General features: G+C 45.9%; 1 protein-coding gene across 2 annotated transcripts in view; it reads left to right on the top strand.

Moving 5' to 3' along the window:
* LOC135698617 (fibroblast growth factor receptor-like 1) overlaps positions 1-16,381 on the top strand; it is a 73,333-nt gene extending 56,952 nt beyond the window's left edge. For both annotated transcript variants that reach the window (XM_065218676.1, XM_065218675.1), the window contains exons 2-5: positions 1,045-1,252; positions 1,326-1,435; positions 15,279-15,510; positions 15,580-16,381. In XM_065218676.1, coding sequence (XP_065074748.1) covers positions 1,105-1,252; positions 1,326-1,435; positions 15,279-15,510; positions 15,580-16,301 — 1,212 coding nt within the window. In that variant the 5' untranslated portion in view covers positions 1,045-1,104 and the 3' untranslated portion in view covers positions 16,302-16,381. The remainder of the gene's footprint in view (positions 1-1,044; positions 1,253-1,325; positions 1,436-15,278; positions 15,511-15,579) is intronic.
* Positions 16,382-17,003: the final 622 nt, after the last annotated feature.

Below are 17,003 nucleotides of genomic sequence, written 5' to 3'. Positions count from 1 at the left end.
TTAGCAAAATTCGCTCATTCTCGCTCGATCGTTAATTACTTGGTGTTGTTTTCCGCCGAACACCCACCGACCAAATCCGAAATTCAAGCTCCTGGAGTTTCGGAGAAATCCAAGTTCAAAGTACCAACATTTCTCCCACGAGCAGGAGGCGGAGAAGGAGGCGGAGAAGGAGGCGGAGGAGGACAAGACGAATGGACTTCGCATCAAACATCAAGCGACGACCGACCAGCGACCACCCACCTGTGCGGATGCCATATAGATGGATAGGATGGGATGGATGTGATCTTGTATTTTCCGTAGAGGAAAACCATTCTCTCACAGGTTTATATTTAAATACATAAATATTTCGCTCAACTTCTAGGACGTTGAAGTGCTTCGTTTGAGTTTGTAATTTTTATTGCTCCCTTTCTTTCCCCTCCGGTGGTAAACAAATAAACATTTGGGTAAGTGCTCTCTCGCACGTATCGCATATAGGGTGTGGGTGGATGAGATGTATGTTTCATATATTTCAGAAACTTCACTGTTGAGGTACCTAATTCCTCGCCTAATTCTGAACGGTTTGTTTCGTGGACCGAATTATTTCACCTCATTTGACATTTCATTACATCGTATGAAATGTTGCATGCAAGATGTCACTAAGTGGCGATTCGACGGAAAATAGAATCCGAAACTTGATTCAAATTTACATCAAATCTCGATGAACATTTCAAATGGTCCTATCTGCTTTGATCGATTCTCTTCATCGACTTTCTCTTTCGTCAATAACTCAGCTGCAAAACCTTTCCCTGTTGTATTTGACGTTTTGGACGCTAGATAAGAACCTCCTTTATCAAACTATGTGGTAGAATTAGCGCGAAATCTGTTTGCATAGCAGTGGTTATGAAAAGAGAAAGTCGATGAAGAGAATCGATCAAAGCAGATAGGACCATTTGAAATGTTCATCGAGAAATAATCAATGATTTTCCACCGAAGTTTGAGGGACGATGCATATCGTTATTTAACTTGATGAAACTTTAATCGCCATACCTAACCTTTCTCTTTCAGAGCATCCCCGGAGCAATGTCCCCCTGAAAAGATGACTTTCAACAGAAGAAAAACGGCAAAATGAATTCACTTCCAAATTGGTTCACCATCCTGACTGTTGCTACTGGGCTGCAATATTGTTTCTACTGCTTTGCGATAGTAAATTGCTCACGGACGTCGTCGTCATCATCGTCGTCGTCGTCTTCAATGCCCTACGGCGACAGTGAAAGTATGCCTATTTGGTTTGACGGACGTCATTGAACAACTTGAAACTAAATTTACCTTCCTTCTGTTCTGCTCAGTTCTCAAATTGACGCAATCCCCGGCCGGATCTGATGCCCGGCTGAGATGTGGCATCAAGGAATATCATGCGGACCACATGAACTCGTCGGATGTGCGGTGGTACTTTAAGGTTAGTATATTTAATCAATTACGATACAAATCTTTAAGAGCTGTTCCACCTCCGAAATCATCATCGTTTTTCTATCATTGGTTCAATGAAATTTAAAATAAAAATAGTTTCTAGAAGTTCAGAATCATAAAGAGCCGTAACTGTAATGACGACTTCAATAATGAGACCCCAAGCCAAGACGGATAATTACAGGTCAGCTGGAACTCACGGTCCGCTTGACTATTTTCGAAGACTACAAATCAAGAAGACTGGCCACTCTTCCAAAAATCAAGGGACAGTAACGGCAACGACTCTTCTGAGCAAAACACATAGCACAGGGCCTCCCTTAGCTCAGTCGGCAAAGGCGCAGCTAGAAAGCAAGACCATGCTGGAGGTGGCTGGGTTCGATTCCCGGTCCGGTCTAGGAATTTTTCGGGTTGGAAAATTTCTCGACTTCCCTGGGCATAGAAGTATGATTGGACTTGCCACACAATTATACCAATGCAAAAATGGTACAGGCATTGAAGGCTCTCAATTAATAACTGTGGAAGTGCATCTAGAACACTAAGTTGAGAGCACGCAATAAGCTAATATGCGATATGCAATAAGCTTGAAATGCGAAGAAGAAGAAGAAGAAGACAGACAAACAGACGTAACTCTTCATTGTGTATCATCGTTCACGCATTTAACGGTTGATTTGAATATTATCAGTTCCGCGAACTCCTCGCCGCAGCGCTGGCATCGGATCACTTTGACGTTTCTAAACATTCAATAGAACTTTTATGCAATATTGTTTGCGAGTTAGCGAGCAAGCTTGTTTTCCGCGAGAAGTCCGAGAGGTAGCTGTCAATTATTGGTTTTGTTATGATTGTCGTAAAAAGTGGAACGTTTCTTTCTTTGCTTTATGCTGACAAGAAGTAAAATTCCAGCTAAAACTGAACAGATGCGTAAGTAAATTTGTTTTTGAAAATTAAAACTATGGCAATAATGCCATTCACAATGATGGTGGGGCCTTCCTCGATCATTAATTTGCTCTCTCAGAATTATCTTCCACTTTTTCTAAGCCCTTTAGTTATGAATTTATGGGCATTCGTATGGTGTATTAGTAAAATGCATGCCCGTTCCACACGGCTTTGGTACCTGGCCACAGCGGGGGGAGTTAAGTTATGACGCTCGGCAACTTGCCACAGTAATCGCTGACTATTTGGCCAATCCGACACTGTTGTTATCATTCTCTGGAAGGAGTCAGTCGATTTCAAGAATTGTTAGGGCATACAGAGGATCACTATCCGGTGGTTTCATGTTCTGACTGTGGGCAGAACCACTCCACGCAAAGCGAACGACACGAGAAACACCGGAAAAGGGATCACCGACAATAAAACACCAAGAACTCGTAGTTAGAAAAGAAAGGTTTAATTCGCGTGTTAAATGTACAAAGTACTGAACGGTAGTGAAAAGAAAAATGTGCTTCGCGCCACTCCGGTGCGCGTTCGTTTTAGTTTGGTGAGGTTGGCAGTCGCCCACTGCAAAACGTACGGATGATTGTAGCAAGGTGAATAGAACAGTAGACGTGTTGCCATCTCCGACACACACGATCTTCGAGTCATCTTAGTTTGATACTCCAAGTTGTTCCAGCAATCGCCAAAACTTTGTAGCGCCCAGCGGTTTCGTAAGCGTATCTGCTGTCATTTGCTCTGACGGACAGTACAACAGCTTCACTTCGTTTCGATCGCACAAATCCTTGATAAAGTGTCACCGTGTATCAATATGTTTGCTGCGTTTGGTAACCCGCTCTGCCTGAACGAAACTCAGACAGCTTTGGTTGTCCTCGAACACTGTAGTTGCTTCATCCGGCGGTTCTCCGAGATCCGTCATGAGCCTTCGAAGCCATATTAGCTCCTGACAGGCATCACTCAACGAGATATATTCTGCCTCCATAGAGGAGAGGCTTACGCAGGATTGTCGACGGCTGACCCAAGCTATAGGTCCACCACCGAAGAAGAAAACGTATCCCGTTGTAGAACGCCGGCTTGCTAGGTCGCCGGCCCAATCGGCGTCCGAGTATCCGATGAGTTTCCATCCGTCGCTACCAGGTCCAAACTTCAACTTGAACGCTTTTGTCCCCTTTAGGTATCTGACCACCTGTTTGGCAGCTTTCCAATCCTGATTAGTTGGTTCACTAGCTTTCCGTCCAAGAAGAGACACGCTGACTGCCACGTCCGGTCTTGCGTTGACCGCAACGTACAAAAGGGCACCAACTAGACTTCGATACAGAGTTATATCCGCAAACGGTTTACTCTCACTGTTGTTTAGGGACCTCGGGTAACCCGCATCCATCGGTGTCTTCGACGTCTTGCAATCCTCGAGTTTGAACCTCCTTACTAGCGCTTCAATGTAATTCATCAATCTCAAACTATAAACTCCATCTTCGAGCTGAACATCATAGCCCAGGAAATGCTTGACCGCTCCAAGGTTAACTATGTCCACCTTCTTGTTCAGCGCTTCGAAAATCTCCTCAATCTTGGCTTGATCCGCACATCCGACCAAGAGATCATCGACATAAACGAGCAAGAAAATGGTGGTCTGCCCGTCACGCCGAACGTACAAGCAACTGTCGGATTTACATTGCTTGAAACCCATTTTTATGAGCACTTCATGGAGGGCGCGGTTCCAGCACCGTGCCGCTTGTTTGAGCCCATAAATGCTCCTCTTGAGGCGGCAAACGAACTCCTCCTTTCCGTCGACTGCGTACCCGGGAGGCTGACGCATATATATTTCTTCGTCCACCGTCCCATGTAAATAAGCCGTCCTGACATCAAAGTGCTGGAGACTCATTTTGTTCTTTCCTGCTACCACCAGTAGGGCACGTAGGGTCTCATGACGTGTCACCGGAGCAAAAACATCCAAGTAATCCACACCGTAGCGCTGGGTAAAACCCTGCGCCACCAGCCTCGCCTTGTGCTTAACGATGTCTCCGCATTCATTCCGCTTAAGCTTGAATACCCAACGGGAACCTATTGCCTTCTTCTCAGTTGGCAACGGAACGAGCTCCCAGGTTGTGTTCTCTTCATGTGATCGCATCTCGGCGTCCATGGCATTCTTCCACTCCTTGATCTCAGCTGCCTTGCGATAATCTGTGGGCTCTTCCGCCGTGTTCTTGGCAACACCCACCACGTAGTCGTCGAACCAGGTTGGCAGAACACCCCTTGTTGTCCTATCCTGACGACGCAATCTTGTCTCCTCCTGCGCATGTTCCCCGTCGGATTCTTGGGGTTCTTCATCCGAACTGTCATCTGCACTGACAAAACCTTCAAACTCTGACTCGCTATCTTCATCACGAATGGACGACTCTGCTTCCGCTGTTTCGTTTTGTTCCTCAGTATTATCCAGTGGGATTTCGATTTCACTTTCCGGGTTTTCGGCTGGGACAGCCTCACCTAGCTGCTTCTGTACTTCCGTTCCATCTCCAAACTCCAAAAACTTCGCATCCCGACTAACGGTGATGCGATTCGTGGAAGGGTCGAGGAAGTGCTCCTCCGAATAACCCACGAATTTGAGTTTAACCGCCTTGTGATCCAGCTTAGAACGCTTATCAGCTGGGACGTGTACGTATGCTGAGCACCCAAATACTTTCAGGTGCTTTAAATCCGGCTTGCTGTTCGTCCACAGCTCATAGGGCGTCCGTTCAATCACCCGAGACGGAATACGGTTCTGAATATACGCGGCCGTCATCACAGCTTCACCCCAGTACAGCTTGCCTAGTTCAGCGTCCGCCAGCATGCAGATCGCCATCTCCTGGAGTGACCGATTTTTACGCTCGGCCACCCCGTTCTGCTGCGGCGTGTACGGCGTAGTGTACTGCACGTTGATCCCCTCGCTCTCGTAGAATTTACGCAGCTCCCGGCCGATGTACTCGCCTCCTCCATCCGACCTTATGGCGACGGGTTTCCTTCCGAACAAATTCTCGCAGCGGCGCACGAACTCCTTGATTTTCCCGGTGGCTTCATCCTTACGCTTGAGCAGGTAGACGGTGGTAAAATGGCTGAAGTCATCTATCAAGGTCATGATGTACCGGTTGCCGGAGGGAGTGGTGGTTTCCATTGGCCCACAGAGATCCGTGTGGACCAAATCGAGTGGCCGCTTCGCTTTCCGTTCAACCACGGCAGGAAATGGTTTCCTTGCAAGCTTGCCCTTTAAACAACATTCGCACGTTGTGCGAACACCACAATCGGATAAATTGAAACCACTTACCAGATCATCAGCTTCCATTCGACGTAAGACATCCGGGTCGCGATGTCCCACGCGACGATGCCAAGTGTGCTGGCACCGGTCGTTATGATCACCTCCAGTCTTCAGCGATCGCTGCTGAACTCGCAGCCGATAGAGACTACCGACCTTATCACCGACCACCACCGTTTCACCAGCAGCGTTTCTCACAGTGCACTCCGAATCACTAAACACCACAACAAAACCTTTTGCTGCTAGCTGGCTCACCGAAATCAGTCCACCGTCCAGCTCAGGCACGAAAAGTACGTTCTTCAGCGTAATTTCCACTCGTCCGCCACGTCCGTCTTCACCAAAAAAAATACCATCGCCGATTCCACTCACTTTCGTCTTATTGCCGTCGGCAAGAGTAACTTTCGATTCAACACTTGTGTGCAGCGAGTGGAAAAACGCACGATCATTTGTCATATGCGCCGTAGCGCCACTGTCAATCACCCAGCTGGCTGGCATCGTGTTGCCGGCCATAAAACACACCGCGCTGCTCGATCCCTGCGCATGCTTCGCCTTCGGATTGTCATCCTTCGGCCCTCGCTTTTTACCGGACGGGTTACCGGCACCACCACTGTTGTTCTTCGCTAGCCACTTTTTGCACTGCGCTTTCACATGCCCGGGTTGCTTGCAAAAGAAACACCGCCGCTCTTCTTTGCTGCCATCCGCGGCCAATTTCATCGCCTTCACACTCTCCGAAAACGACTCGTTCTGCTGCTGCCGCTGCCGGAATTCATCCAACAGCCGAGTTTTGACGGAAACCACCGTCCAATCAGCATCAGCCCGGCATTGCAGGGTTTGCACCAAACCACGATATGATTGCGGAACACTTTTGAAAATCATCGCTATTTTTAGCGATTCTTCTAAATTCTGGCCCGCGGCGGCCAGCTTATCAAACAAATCTTCCATGGCCGACAAATGCTTATCCATATCGTCACTTTCGGCCATATTTGCACTACACAGTTGGGTTAGGTAAAACACCACGGTCGACATCGTCGCCTTTTCGTGGTGCTCTTTGAGAGCATTCCACATGCCCCGCGCACTTTCCCAACCTCTCACGATTTTAAATTGGCTCTCATCCAGGAATAATCCGATGTTGGCACGAGCCTTACGATCGCGAGCAAACCAATCCGCGTCGGGGTCGTCCGGTTTTTCTTCACGAATCACATCCCACAAGTCTTCCTTCTCGAGCAACCATTCCATCCGCTGTTTCCACGAACCCCAGTTGCTCGAGCCCAACTTCGGGAAAGTAACTTTGGCATTATCCACCATTTTGCCACTCGTGCACAGAAAACGGTACCACCGGATTTTCACTCGCGAGCCCTCGCCGAATCAAACACTACGGTTCTCAATCTTTTCCGGAAGATCCGCTCGCTGGGCCCAGAACCTGTGGGCAGAACCACTCCACGCAAAGCGAACGACACGAGAAACACCGGAAAAGGGATCACCGACAATAAAACACCAAAAACTCGTAGTTAGAAAAGAAAGGTTTAATTCGCGTGTTAAATGTACAAAGTACTGAACGGTAGTGAAAAGAAAAATGTGCTTCGCGCCACTCCGGTGCGCGTTCGTTTTAGTTTGGTGAGGTTGGCAGTCGCCCACTGCAAAACGTACGGATGATTGTAGCAAGGTGAATAGAACAGTAGACGTGTTGCCATCTCCGACACTGACAACATCTTAAATGGAAATATATTCTTTATCAATACGTACCGTTTGGGATTGTAGTCCTTCAACCTTTCATTTTCATTTTCTCCAACATTAGATCCTGCTACACTTTCCGTTGGATCGTGAGGTAGGTAAACAAACTTCTTTTTGAATCCTTGAATTTTCAGCAGCTTCCGAATAACGTTACTTCACTCAATGGTGGTGGAAGCTGCCAATTCCTTATAATTGTTTGCTTCCAACAGGCAAAATAAACAATATTTCGATTCCTCGTTCACAAGCAAAAGTTACTTTCACTAGGATCCGAGTTTCAATCCTCTACTTGATCCACGATGACAAGTTTTCGGTTTGCAGTTGAAAAACAACCACCGGCTTGCTGGGATTAGGATACAAATTGTCGCGAAATTTTATTGATGAATCTACGTTACGGTCGGCCAGCAGATGGAAATGATGTGAAAATGATAATGACGTTTTGCTAGCTGTCAAATTGTATGGAATATTTTTTAATACATCATCACTTTTGTGGTTTTGGATTTCAAACCTAAGTGTCGCATGCACTGGTGCAGTTTCGCGTACATTCATCAATAGAGCAAAACAAAAACAACACCGAGTACCGTGTTATGATTATTCATTTCGGTGACATTAGGTCACACACACAGTCACTGTTAATGAGCAGTCTCACTAACACTTGTGCTTCACAGTTCCACCTTTGATTGACAGAGGCGCTGTTATCAGTGACGTTTGACATTTGTATGGGAGAAGGGAACAGTTGCCAGTCTTCTTGATTTGTAGTCTTCGCTATTTGCCATACGGGTGGATTTGGACCGATTTGGACCTGTTTCATACAACTGGAAGGTATATGCTGGTCACATATACCTTACCAAATTGATTTCCTACGCAAGTGCTGTGAATTTCGCGAATAAACATGAAGAGTGTTGTTGCTCACGGGATCGTATTGGGATTGGGTTTTTGTTTTGGTCAGGAGTTGGGATACTAGGTTGGTGTTTCGCACCCGTGAGGGTCTTTTGGTTCCCGTTGCGAGAATCGTTTAGGGTTACGATTCAAACGGTTGCCAAGCCGATGCGAAGGTAATCGGCTCACGTGTGCTAGGATGGGGAGGTTTTGTGAGCAGAGTTTTCCTTCTTCAAGGATTCGTGAAGATTCAAGTTAACCAGATCTCTTCAATCCAGACTGCTGGCTAGTTGCCACAATCTGTAATTGATTCCAATTGGTTGGGTTCCACCTAAAGAGAGTCCGGTATCACTTGCCAAATTTAGTTGGTGGCGAGTAAGGGGCTTCCGGATACAATCTTTTGGCTGGATTGCTAACCAATTCAGACTCAAGACCTGATATAACTTACCGATTGGGTTTCGGATGAGTGAGCTGCATCAACGAGTAGTCAAATAACATACACTGATTTTATTTCTTAAAAAGTTCCGCTTATATAGCGGGTCGGGGCCCTAGAATTTGGGCGTTGGTACATCGTGCGCATGTGCGCTTTGCTGCTATGCAAGGGTCTAATTCACCTACGCTCAAGTCCCTACGTACAAGTCCTATGGCCTTCAATGCATCGCCTAAGTGACGATATGGTTTTATTGCGTCCCGAATTTTATTACCTTTCTTCTATTTTCGGGAGTCGGGCGATGCGTATGATCATCCCGCGCTACAATTCTCAAACAATTTACTTCTTAAAGTAAACGCGGGCCTTACCTCTTGCAGGTAATTTACTGAACCTTCCCTAACATCTTCTAGCTGGTTCTATAAATGCGCCCTTGCTTATTTAAGTATTGTTCTTCTAATACTCGACCGTACCACCGCGTATCGAATCTTTTACGACCTTTTTATGGGCTAGCGTTCTATCGTTCTATCCTCATTTCCCTATCGAGCAGATGCCCTTCGCTCTGCGCACGGTTCAAGTGCACGCCTAGCGCGCTGCATGCTATGATGCCCTTTTAAACGGAGAAGCGGCAGAGAAAGTAAAAGTCTATTCTTATCGGTAGGCATTCGTACTGTGCGTACGGTTGCCTTACTAGGCATGGGCTTGCGGCTTTGCTTGCCGGCGCAAGGCTGAGCAGTACACGTGTGTATCTATGCCGTCCTTTGGCTTGTGCTACCTCGGTCGTAAACATGGATTGACTTTCGTCACCATGCGCCGTTTATTTGGGTGCAGTACCAGCAGGACCTCTTCCGAGCAGCGGCTTGTCTTTGTTTTTCTTTTCTCTTTTGCCCTTTTTTATAAATAATAATTTCCTACCGAAATACTTTCGCTTTCCCTTGCCACTCTCGTAAGGTGAATGACCTGACAGAGTGAGCCGTCCTCTCGATTAGGGAATTTCTAATAATTACAATGTCGCGTTCGCAACAAGTGTTGATTATAGCAAAACTAATAAACAAACTAACACTTCTTCCTTCTGTGGCTCCTTTGATTATCCGCCTTAGCCCCAGGCATTTATAACATGTGATTCAGTGATGCAAAATATCATGACACTCACGTGACGCTCGTCTTCGCATCAACCGACTATCGCTGACAGATCGTTTTGTCACGCAGTGAGAGTTAAAGCCATGGCAAACAACAATCACCAGTAATGGTCGCTGCTCATAAGCAAAACGTTACACTCGCTGCTGATGATGAAAAGCACAACGAAAACAGTGAAGACTTCTGCAGTACGATCATGAGAAAAAGTGAAACGACAGAAGAAAATGAAAACAATGCCCACGCATTCCAAGTTTGTCTCGGCAGGCGCGACTGTGTGAGTTACAAACAAAGCAGGCAACATTAAACGGAAGCTGTTGGGCTCACTCACCAACACACTCACATAAGCAAGCAAAGCAGCAACTGCTTCAAAACGAGCACAGATGAGTGTCGTGATTGTCGGGAACGACCAGATCGGTGATGGATCACAACAGCAGACGACATTCACCAGTTGCTTTTTACTTCTTTCGTCAACTTGATCGATGGTCATGGAGAGAGCTTCGACGAGCACATTGATAGGAATGTACAAAGCATTACTACCATCAGCTGTTTGACGATCGTGATTGTGATAGGTCGCAACTCTGCATGTGATAATGAGCTTTTGAATGTGTTGATTTATTTCCTTTTAATTCCGTTATAATCGCTTATCTTTTGACAGATGCGTGTATTTTGTCTACTACTTGCAGACTAGATGCAGTGGTGTTGAGTACTTGGCACTAATGAAGTCTGCAACTAGTAGACGAAATGCGCGTGTTGGAGACAGTTTGTTGATGAAGTGGATTAAAATTTGTAAGTTTATACATTAAGTTTGTTAAAAGTTATCTAATCACTAAATCAAACTTACAGCTAAAAGCATTCTCACTCAAAACTTGAGTTTGCTAACGGAAGATCCGAAAATTCACCGAAGTTTACATTGCCGTCAGCAACAAACTTTTAGAAATTTTACCGACACCATTTGGAGGTTAGCCGGCTCCAGTATCAGTCTGTCGGAAGCGATACGATTCGCCGTTGCAAGATGTCCACTCTCAGACCAGGGTCAAAACGTCTGAGAGTCGTTGAGAGGGTCTCAGAAGAGGAGGCGACCATCGAATCTCACTGCCCCGACTGCAATCGACCTGATAATGCGGAAGTACAGGAGTACGCAAGAGCATTGCGTGCATTGAGAGCAGAAGCAAAGCCATGCAGGAGAAGATGGAGCGGAAGTTAGATTTCATCAGAAGGAAGTATTCATCTTTGGTATGATCTTCTGAAGAACGAGCTGAATGAAGGTGAGAATGGTAGTGTGAAAAGTTATCGAAGCCAACGAAGTGCATCTAGCACAGTCCATAAGTGGTTGGAAGCCCAGCGTGAGGCGCTCTTGACAAGTTCCGGGAACAAAAATGCCCCAACTTCCTCAAGGTCTCGAACCGGAGCCATCCCAAAAGCGACTACCGTAACGAAGCCAGTGGACGGCAACGTTCAACCAATCATCAATCAAGCCAACACTCAAGTCTCGCAAGCACAATCTAGTTAGGATTATCCCCTCAATGTGATATCTCCGCCCACCTCACAACAGCTGGCAAATGCGAGAGCCAACCAGGGAATTACATCGGAAGTAGGAACACGTACCAATGAGCTCGAACAGCGGGTTCGAGATCTGCAGCATCAACTAGACAGTCTTCGCCTACAGTCAGCGCTGCAGCTACCGACAGAAGTTTATCGATGTCCAACTAGTCAGCAACAGTTCCAGCAGCCCTCAGCGATTGGAAATAGTGCTGCTCTACCGAACAGGTTGGGAAGTATTCCGGCGTGCGAAGGTATGTTCAAACGACCCATAGTTTTATTCCCTTCGTCTCTCAAATGCCTCCCGTGGGCGTACAATAGGCATGGAGAACCATTTGTCCAACCCTACTCCGCTGCAAGAGTTGGTTGGAAAGCTCCCGGCAGGAATTAAGCTGGATTCATGTCTACATGTCTACAATTGCGTCAGCTGCTAGCAGCGTAACGTTCAGCACCGAGGTCATCCAGAAACAGGAGAAGCAGAAGAGCAAAGAAAAGGGCTACGTCAACGCACATGCGGAAGACATCCGAAAGAACGCAGATCAGGAGTATTGGAAGTCTTGTGAGATTAGCAAGGAGAAACAGCCGGTTCAACCCAAACCGTGCTCCGTGTGTCAAAAGCTTGGTCATAATATTAGAGACTGCAATGCCTTCAAGAGTCGCAACATCGAAGGACGTTGGAAGCTGGTCCAGCAATATCATCTCTGCAGACGGTGCTTGATTTCCCATGGAGAGTGGCCGTGCAAGGTGTCAGGGTGCGGTATACAAGGGTGCGAGCTTCGACACCATACTTTGCTACACCCAGGGCAACCTGAGGGCACACCGATGACATCTGCCCAACCATCTGGAACATCTGCACCTGCAACCGGAAATGTGAATGTCCATCGACAAAAGCCACGTATTACTCTTTTCCGCATCCTACCCTTGACTTTATACGGCAAGGATTCATCAGTCGAAGTATTAGCTATTAGCCTTTCTAGATGACGGGTCGTCGCTCACTTTGGTGGAGAAGGAAGTTGCGGACCAGCTCGGTATGGAAGGGGAACTGGAGCCACTTTGTCTACAATGGACAGGAAACGTAACGCGAATGGAGTCGGAGTCAAGGGTCATCCAACTCGGCATATCTGGAACGGATAGTAGCAAGCGTCATACTCTCGAGTGCGTGCGTACGGTTGATCGTTTGGATCTTCCTCCGCAGTCTTTGCAATTCAATCAACTGGTTCAACTGTTTCCTTACCTTCGGGGTCTTCCGGTTAAAAGTTATAACGGAGCCACCCCTCGCATCCTTTTTGGTTTGGAGAACACGGAGCTACTAGTCACGTCTTCTGCACATCTGTTCTGGTTCCAATGATCGGGAACTACACGACGCTGTCAAGGAGTTTTCCTCGATCGAAAACACTGGTGTAGTGGCTGCGCCAGCGGTAGAAGCAGAAGATGTCCGACGGGCACGGGAGATCATGCAACGGACCACGGTTCACACAGCTTCCGGAAGGTTTGAGACGGCTTTGCTGTGACGCTATGATTATAGCGAATTTCCGAACCGTAGACCGATGGCAGAGCGGCGTCTTAAGTGCCTAGTGCGAAGACTGGAAAAATCACCTGAACTCTACGAAAATGTCAGCCAGCAGATTGCTTCCTACGAGTCCAAAGGATACGCTCATCGAGCATCGGCGGAAGAGTTGGACAATTTTGACCCTTGAAGAACGTGGTATCTTCCCCTCGGAGTGGTTATTAATCCAAACAAGCCGGGAAAAATTCGAGTGGTTTGGGATGCTGCGGCAAAGGTGGATGAAGTCTCGTATAACTCCATGCTTCTGAAGTGACCGGACCTGCTCGCGTCTCTTCCTGCGGTTTTACAGCGTTTGCGTCAACGGCAGATAGCAGTAACGGGTGATATCAGATAAATGTTTCACCAGCTCCTGATTCGCTCGGAAGATCGTCAAAGTCAGCTTTTCCTGTGGTACGACAGTCCGTCTGGCGAAATCCACGTCTTTGTCATGGACTTAGCGACGTTTGGGTCGACATGCTCACCGTTCTCTTCCCAATACGTCTAGAATCTGAATGCAGAAGAATGGAGGTGCGAGTTCCCGGAAGCTGTAGATGCGATCGTACATAACCACTACGTGGACGATTATCTCGACAGCAGGGATTCTGTGGAGAAAGCGATGATTGCAACAGCAGTAAAAGAGGTCCATGCGAAAGCCGGATTTGAAATCCGTAATTGGCTATCGAACTCGGATGAGGTTGTGCGACGGGTCGAGGACGGCAGCGTTGCAGATCTTGCCAATAGCTTTGCAGTAGACGAAAACAATGGTACGGAAAGAGTTCTGGGAATGTTGTGGCAGCCTTCCAGTGACGTTTTCAACGCTGGAGATAGAATCAAAACATTCTAGTTCATTTGGTGAAATGCTAGTACAATCCAGTAGTAGCATAGAGGTAACTCTAAGACCAGAAGGTCCCGAAGAAACGGGCTCAACTTTTTGGCTCAGATCTGGTACTATCTTCGGTCCCAAGCTAATCGATGCACCCCTCGAAACATAGGAAAATCCACGAACCCCTCATTTTATCTGTCAAACTTTCATAGCGAATCATAACAAACATAGTGTAGTACTGGAATTTATACTAGAATGGGGTACGTATTCGATTTGCTTGGGACCAATAGGCTAGTCAAGTAGTGAGCCAATTTAAAATTGTTAGTTTCGTATTGATCGTTGGTAGTAGCACAAACGAAGTTACAGACGACTAACTGGCGAAGAAATCCATTAAAATAATGTGGTTCACTGTAATAGAATTTCCTTGGAAGCTTGTGCCACCATACACCAGATGGGTTAGTTTTTTTGTTTTGATTTGAACAAAGTTGATTTTGTGTACAATGATTCTTTGACAGAGTGCGTATCATTTTGTCATTTTTTTATGCATTTCAGTTTTGAGTAGAGTGAATGAGATAGAACCAAAACATTCTAGTACATTTGGTGAAAATGCTAGTTCAATCTAATAGTAGTGTTGCCATGTGGTACAATCCAGTAGTAGTGGTGTTGCCATGTGGTACACTAAAAAATAGCAATAGCAGGTGCGTCACCAAAGTTTTCGAGCTCCGTCTGTCACTTCGTTTGTGCTTGTACTATCGCATTAATGGCCCTTCACTCATTTACAACTTCTATTCACTTTTCATACTGCCGTACTCTAACGGAACTATCTACCTACCCTCTTATAAGACCATTCTCTAGCTAATAAATGATCACACTAAAGCCAAAGATGAATACTAAAGCTAAAGCTAAAGCTTCATGTTAGATAGCATTTCCAACGAACTATTAAAAGTTTTGTTAAATATTAGTTTAAGTTAATGATGTTTTAAAGTTAAGTAAAAGTTGTGATAAAGTTAAATTAAAATTGTGTTAAAGATAAGTTGTACTTAAAGTTACGTTAAGTTAATAAGATAAAGTTTAGTTTAAGTTAAGTTAAAGATATGTAAAAGTTAAGTTAATGATATGTAAGGTTAAATTTTATTTACCGTTACGTTAATGTTACAGCTAAGTTAATTAGTTAAAGATAAAATCAAATTAAGTTAAAAATAAGTCAACGTTTAGTTAAAGTTAGGTTAAAGTTTAGTTAAAGTTAAGTTAATGATATTTTGATGTTAAGTTAAAGTTATGGAAAAAGATAAGTTAATGTTAAGTTAAAGTTATATTAAAATTAATTACAAGTTCAGCAAAGTTAGTAAGTTAAAGCGAAGACAACAAATCAAGAAGCTCTTGAACCAAAAATAAACACTCGCCATCCAAGGGAAATCCTAAATCAACCACCACTTTACATTTTCTGGGGCACAAATCTCACAATAAGTTGTGAGCCCGAGAAAATGCGAGCTGTTAGTATAAACCAAGCCATCAAATATCACCCAACTCCACTTCCCTCTTCCAGCCCTGCGGCGAGGGAACCAACCGCACATCCTGCACCAACCGCGACCAGCTTGACCAAATCCCGTGGCGCCCAATCGACTGCGAAGGCCGCCGCTGTCGGGTAACCCTCTTCATCCGCAATGCTTCCGAAGCGGAGTCCGGCCTGTACCGCTGCAGCATCCACCCCTACCGGACGGACAACCGGACCCAGTTCGATATCCAACTGATTCGAACCTTCCAGCTGGATGTCATCAGTAACCCCAAAAGCTCCCAAAGTCCCCCCACAGAACAAAAAAATGACCTCCAAATCCCTCTGCTTTCAGAATCCCTGCTGGACGAAACCGTGTCCGCCCCGGAGCTGCTGGACAACCTCCCGGCGAACACCACCGCCCTCCTGGACTCGCAGATCGTCCTGCAGTGCCGGGTGTACAGCAAGGCTCAACCCTCGATCAAGTGGTTCCGGCGGATCAACCTCAACAACCCCCCGCTCGAAGATCACAACTTCAACCAGAACAAATCGATCCGCTACCTGGAGAACTTCTACGAGCTGGTACCGTCGTCCGGCGAGAAACCACTCTCCGAGGACGTCTACCTGAGCAAACTGATACTGTACAACGTTTCGGAGAGGGACATCGGCATCTACGTCTGCGTCGGAATCAACTACGGAGGGGTGAACACCGCCGATGCGTACGTCAACGTAGTCCACCCGAATGGGTCCACCGTGGGTAGCGGAACCAGTGTGGCAGATTTGATGGTTCTCTTTCTAATTCCACTCGGTTTGGCGTTGATTCCGCTTATGGTGTGGATTTGCTTCGTGGTGACGAGGCGATGCAACAGAACCGGGACGGAGACGAAGCCGATCGTGGTGGAGACGAAGACCATCGCCGGAACGAGGATGGTTCACCATCTTCAACAGCAGCAGCAGCAGCAGCAAACTAGGCAGCCTTCGAGTGTGAGGAACGCCAGCGGTGGATTTAAGGAGAAACACAAACGGAATCTTAGCTACGAAGGTTCGCATTTGTACGAGAAGATCAATGTAGTGTAGGACTGCTGGGAGGTTAGGTTAATCATACGATTGATAAATGTGGTGCCAAAGTGATATTTATTTTTTCTTGTAAATAGTAGATGTACATAAAGGAAATAAATTGATTATTTATTAAAATTTGCAACTTCAAAATCCTCAACAAGCCCTAATCGCGATTGTCTCCGTAAATATGGCCTAAATCCGAGCTATGGTAGCACTGTGAAAACCATCTAGAATCATTAGAGTGGAGTGCCTGTTGAATTCGAGGTTGAATTATGAAATCATTAGACGTTGTAATGATAATTGGGTTGTTTAACTTCGAAAAATATAACGATTTTTATACATCATCTGATAGACCTTCGTTTTCTGAGCACAACAATATTTTTATCGATCCCGTAGACATTCATTTCGATTTTGAAATCAAGATTTAAATTTTTAATCGATGAAACTAAATTTATTCGTTGGCAGCTCGCTCCCATACAAAGTCCCACTTGGTACTAACTTCGGTCCCAAGCTAATCGATGCAACCCTTCAAAACATAGGAAAATCCACAAACCCCTCATTTTATCTGTCAAATTCTCATAGCGAATCAAAACAAACATAGTGTAGTACTAGACTTTAGACTAGAATGGGGTACGTAAATCGATTTGCTTGGCTAGTCAAGTAGTGAGCCAATTTAAAATCGTTAGTTTCCACCGGTAGATACAACGGTGCACCCCTCTA

This window comes from Ochlerotatus camptorhynchus, unplaced genomic scaffold, assembly GCF_037179485.1.
Source record: "Ochlerotatus camptorhynchus isolate MF236.1 unplaced genomic scaffold, CSIRO-AGI_Acam_v1.1 ptg000091l, whole genome shotgun sequence".
NCBI lineage: Eukaryota > Metazoa > Arthropoda > Insecta > Diptera > Culicidae > Ochlerotatus > Ochlerotatus camptorhynchus.
Note: the sequence above shows the minus strand (reverse complement) of the source record. Positions and strands in the feature narration are given on the sequence as shown.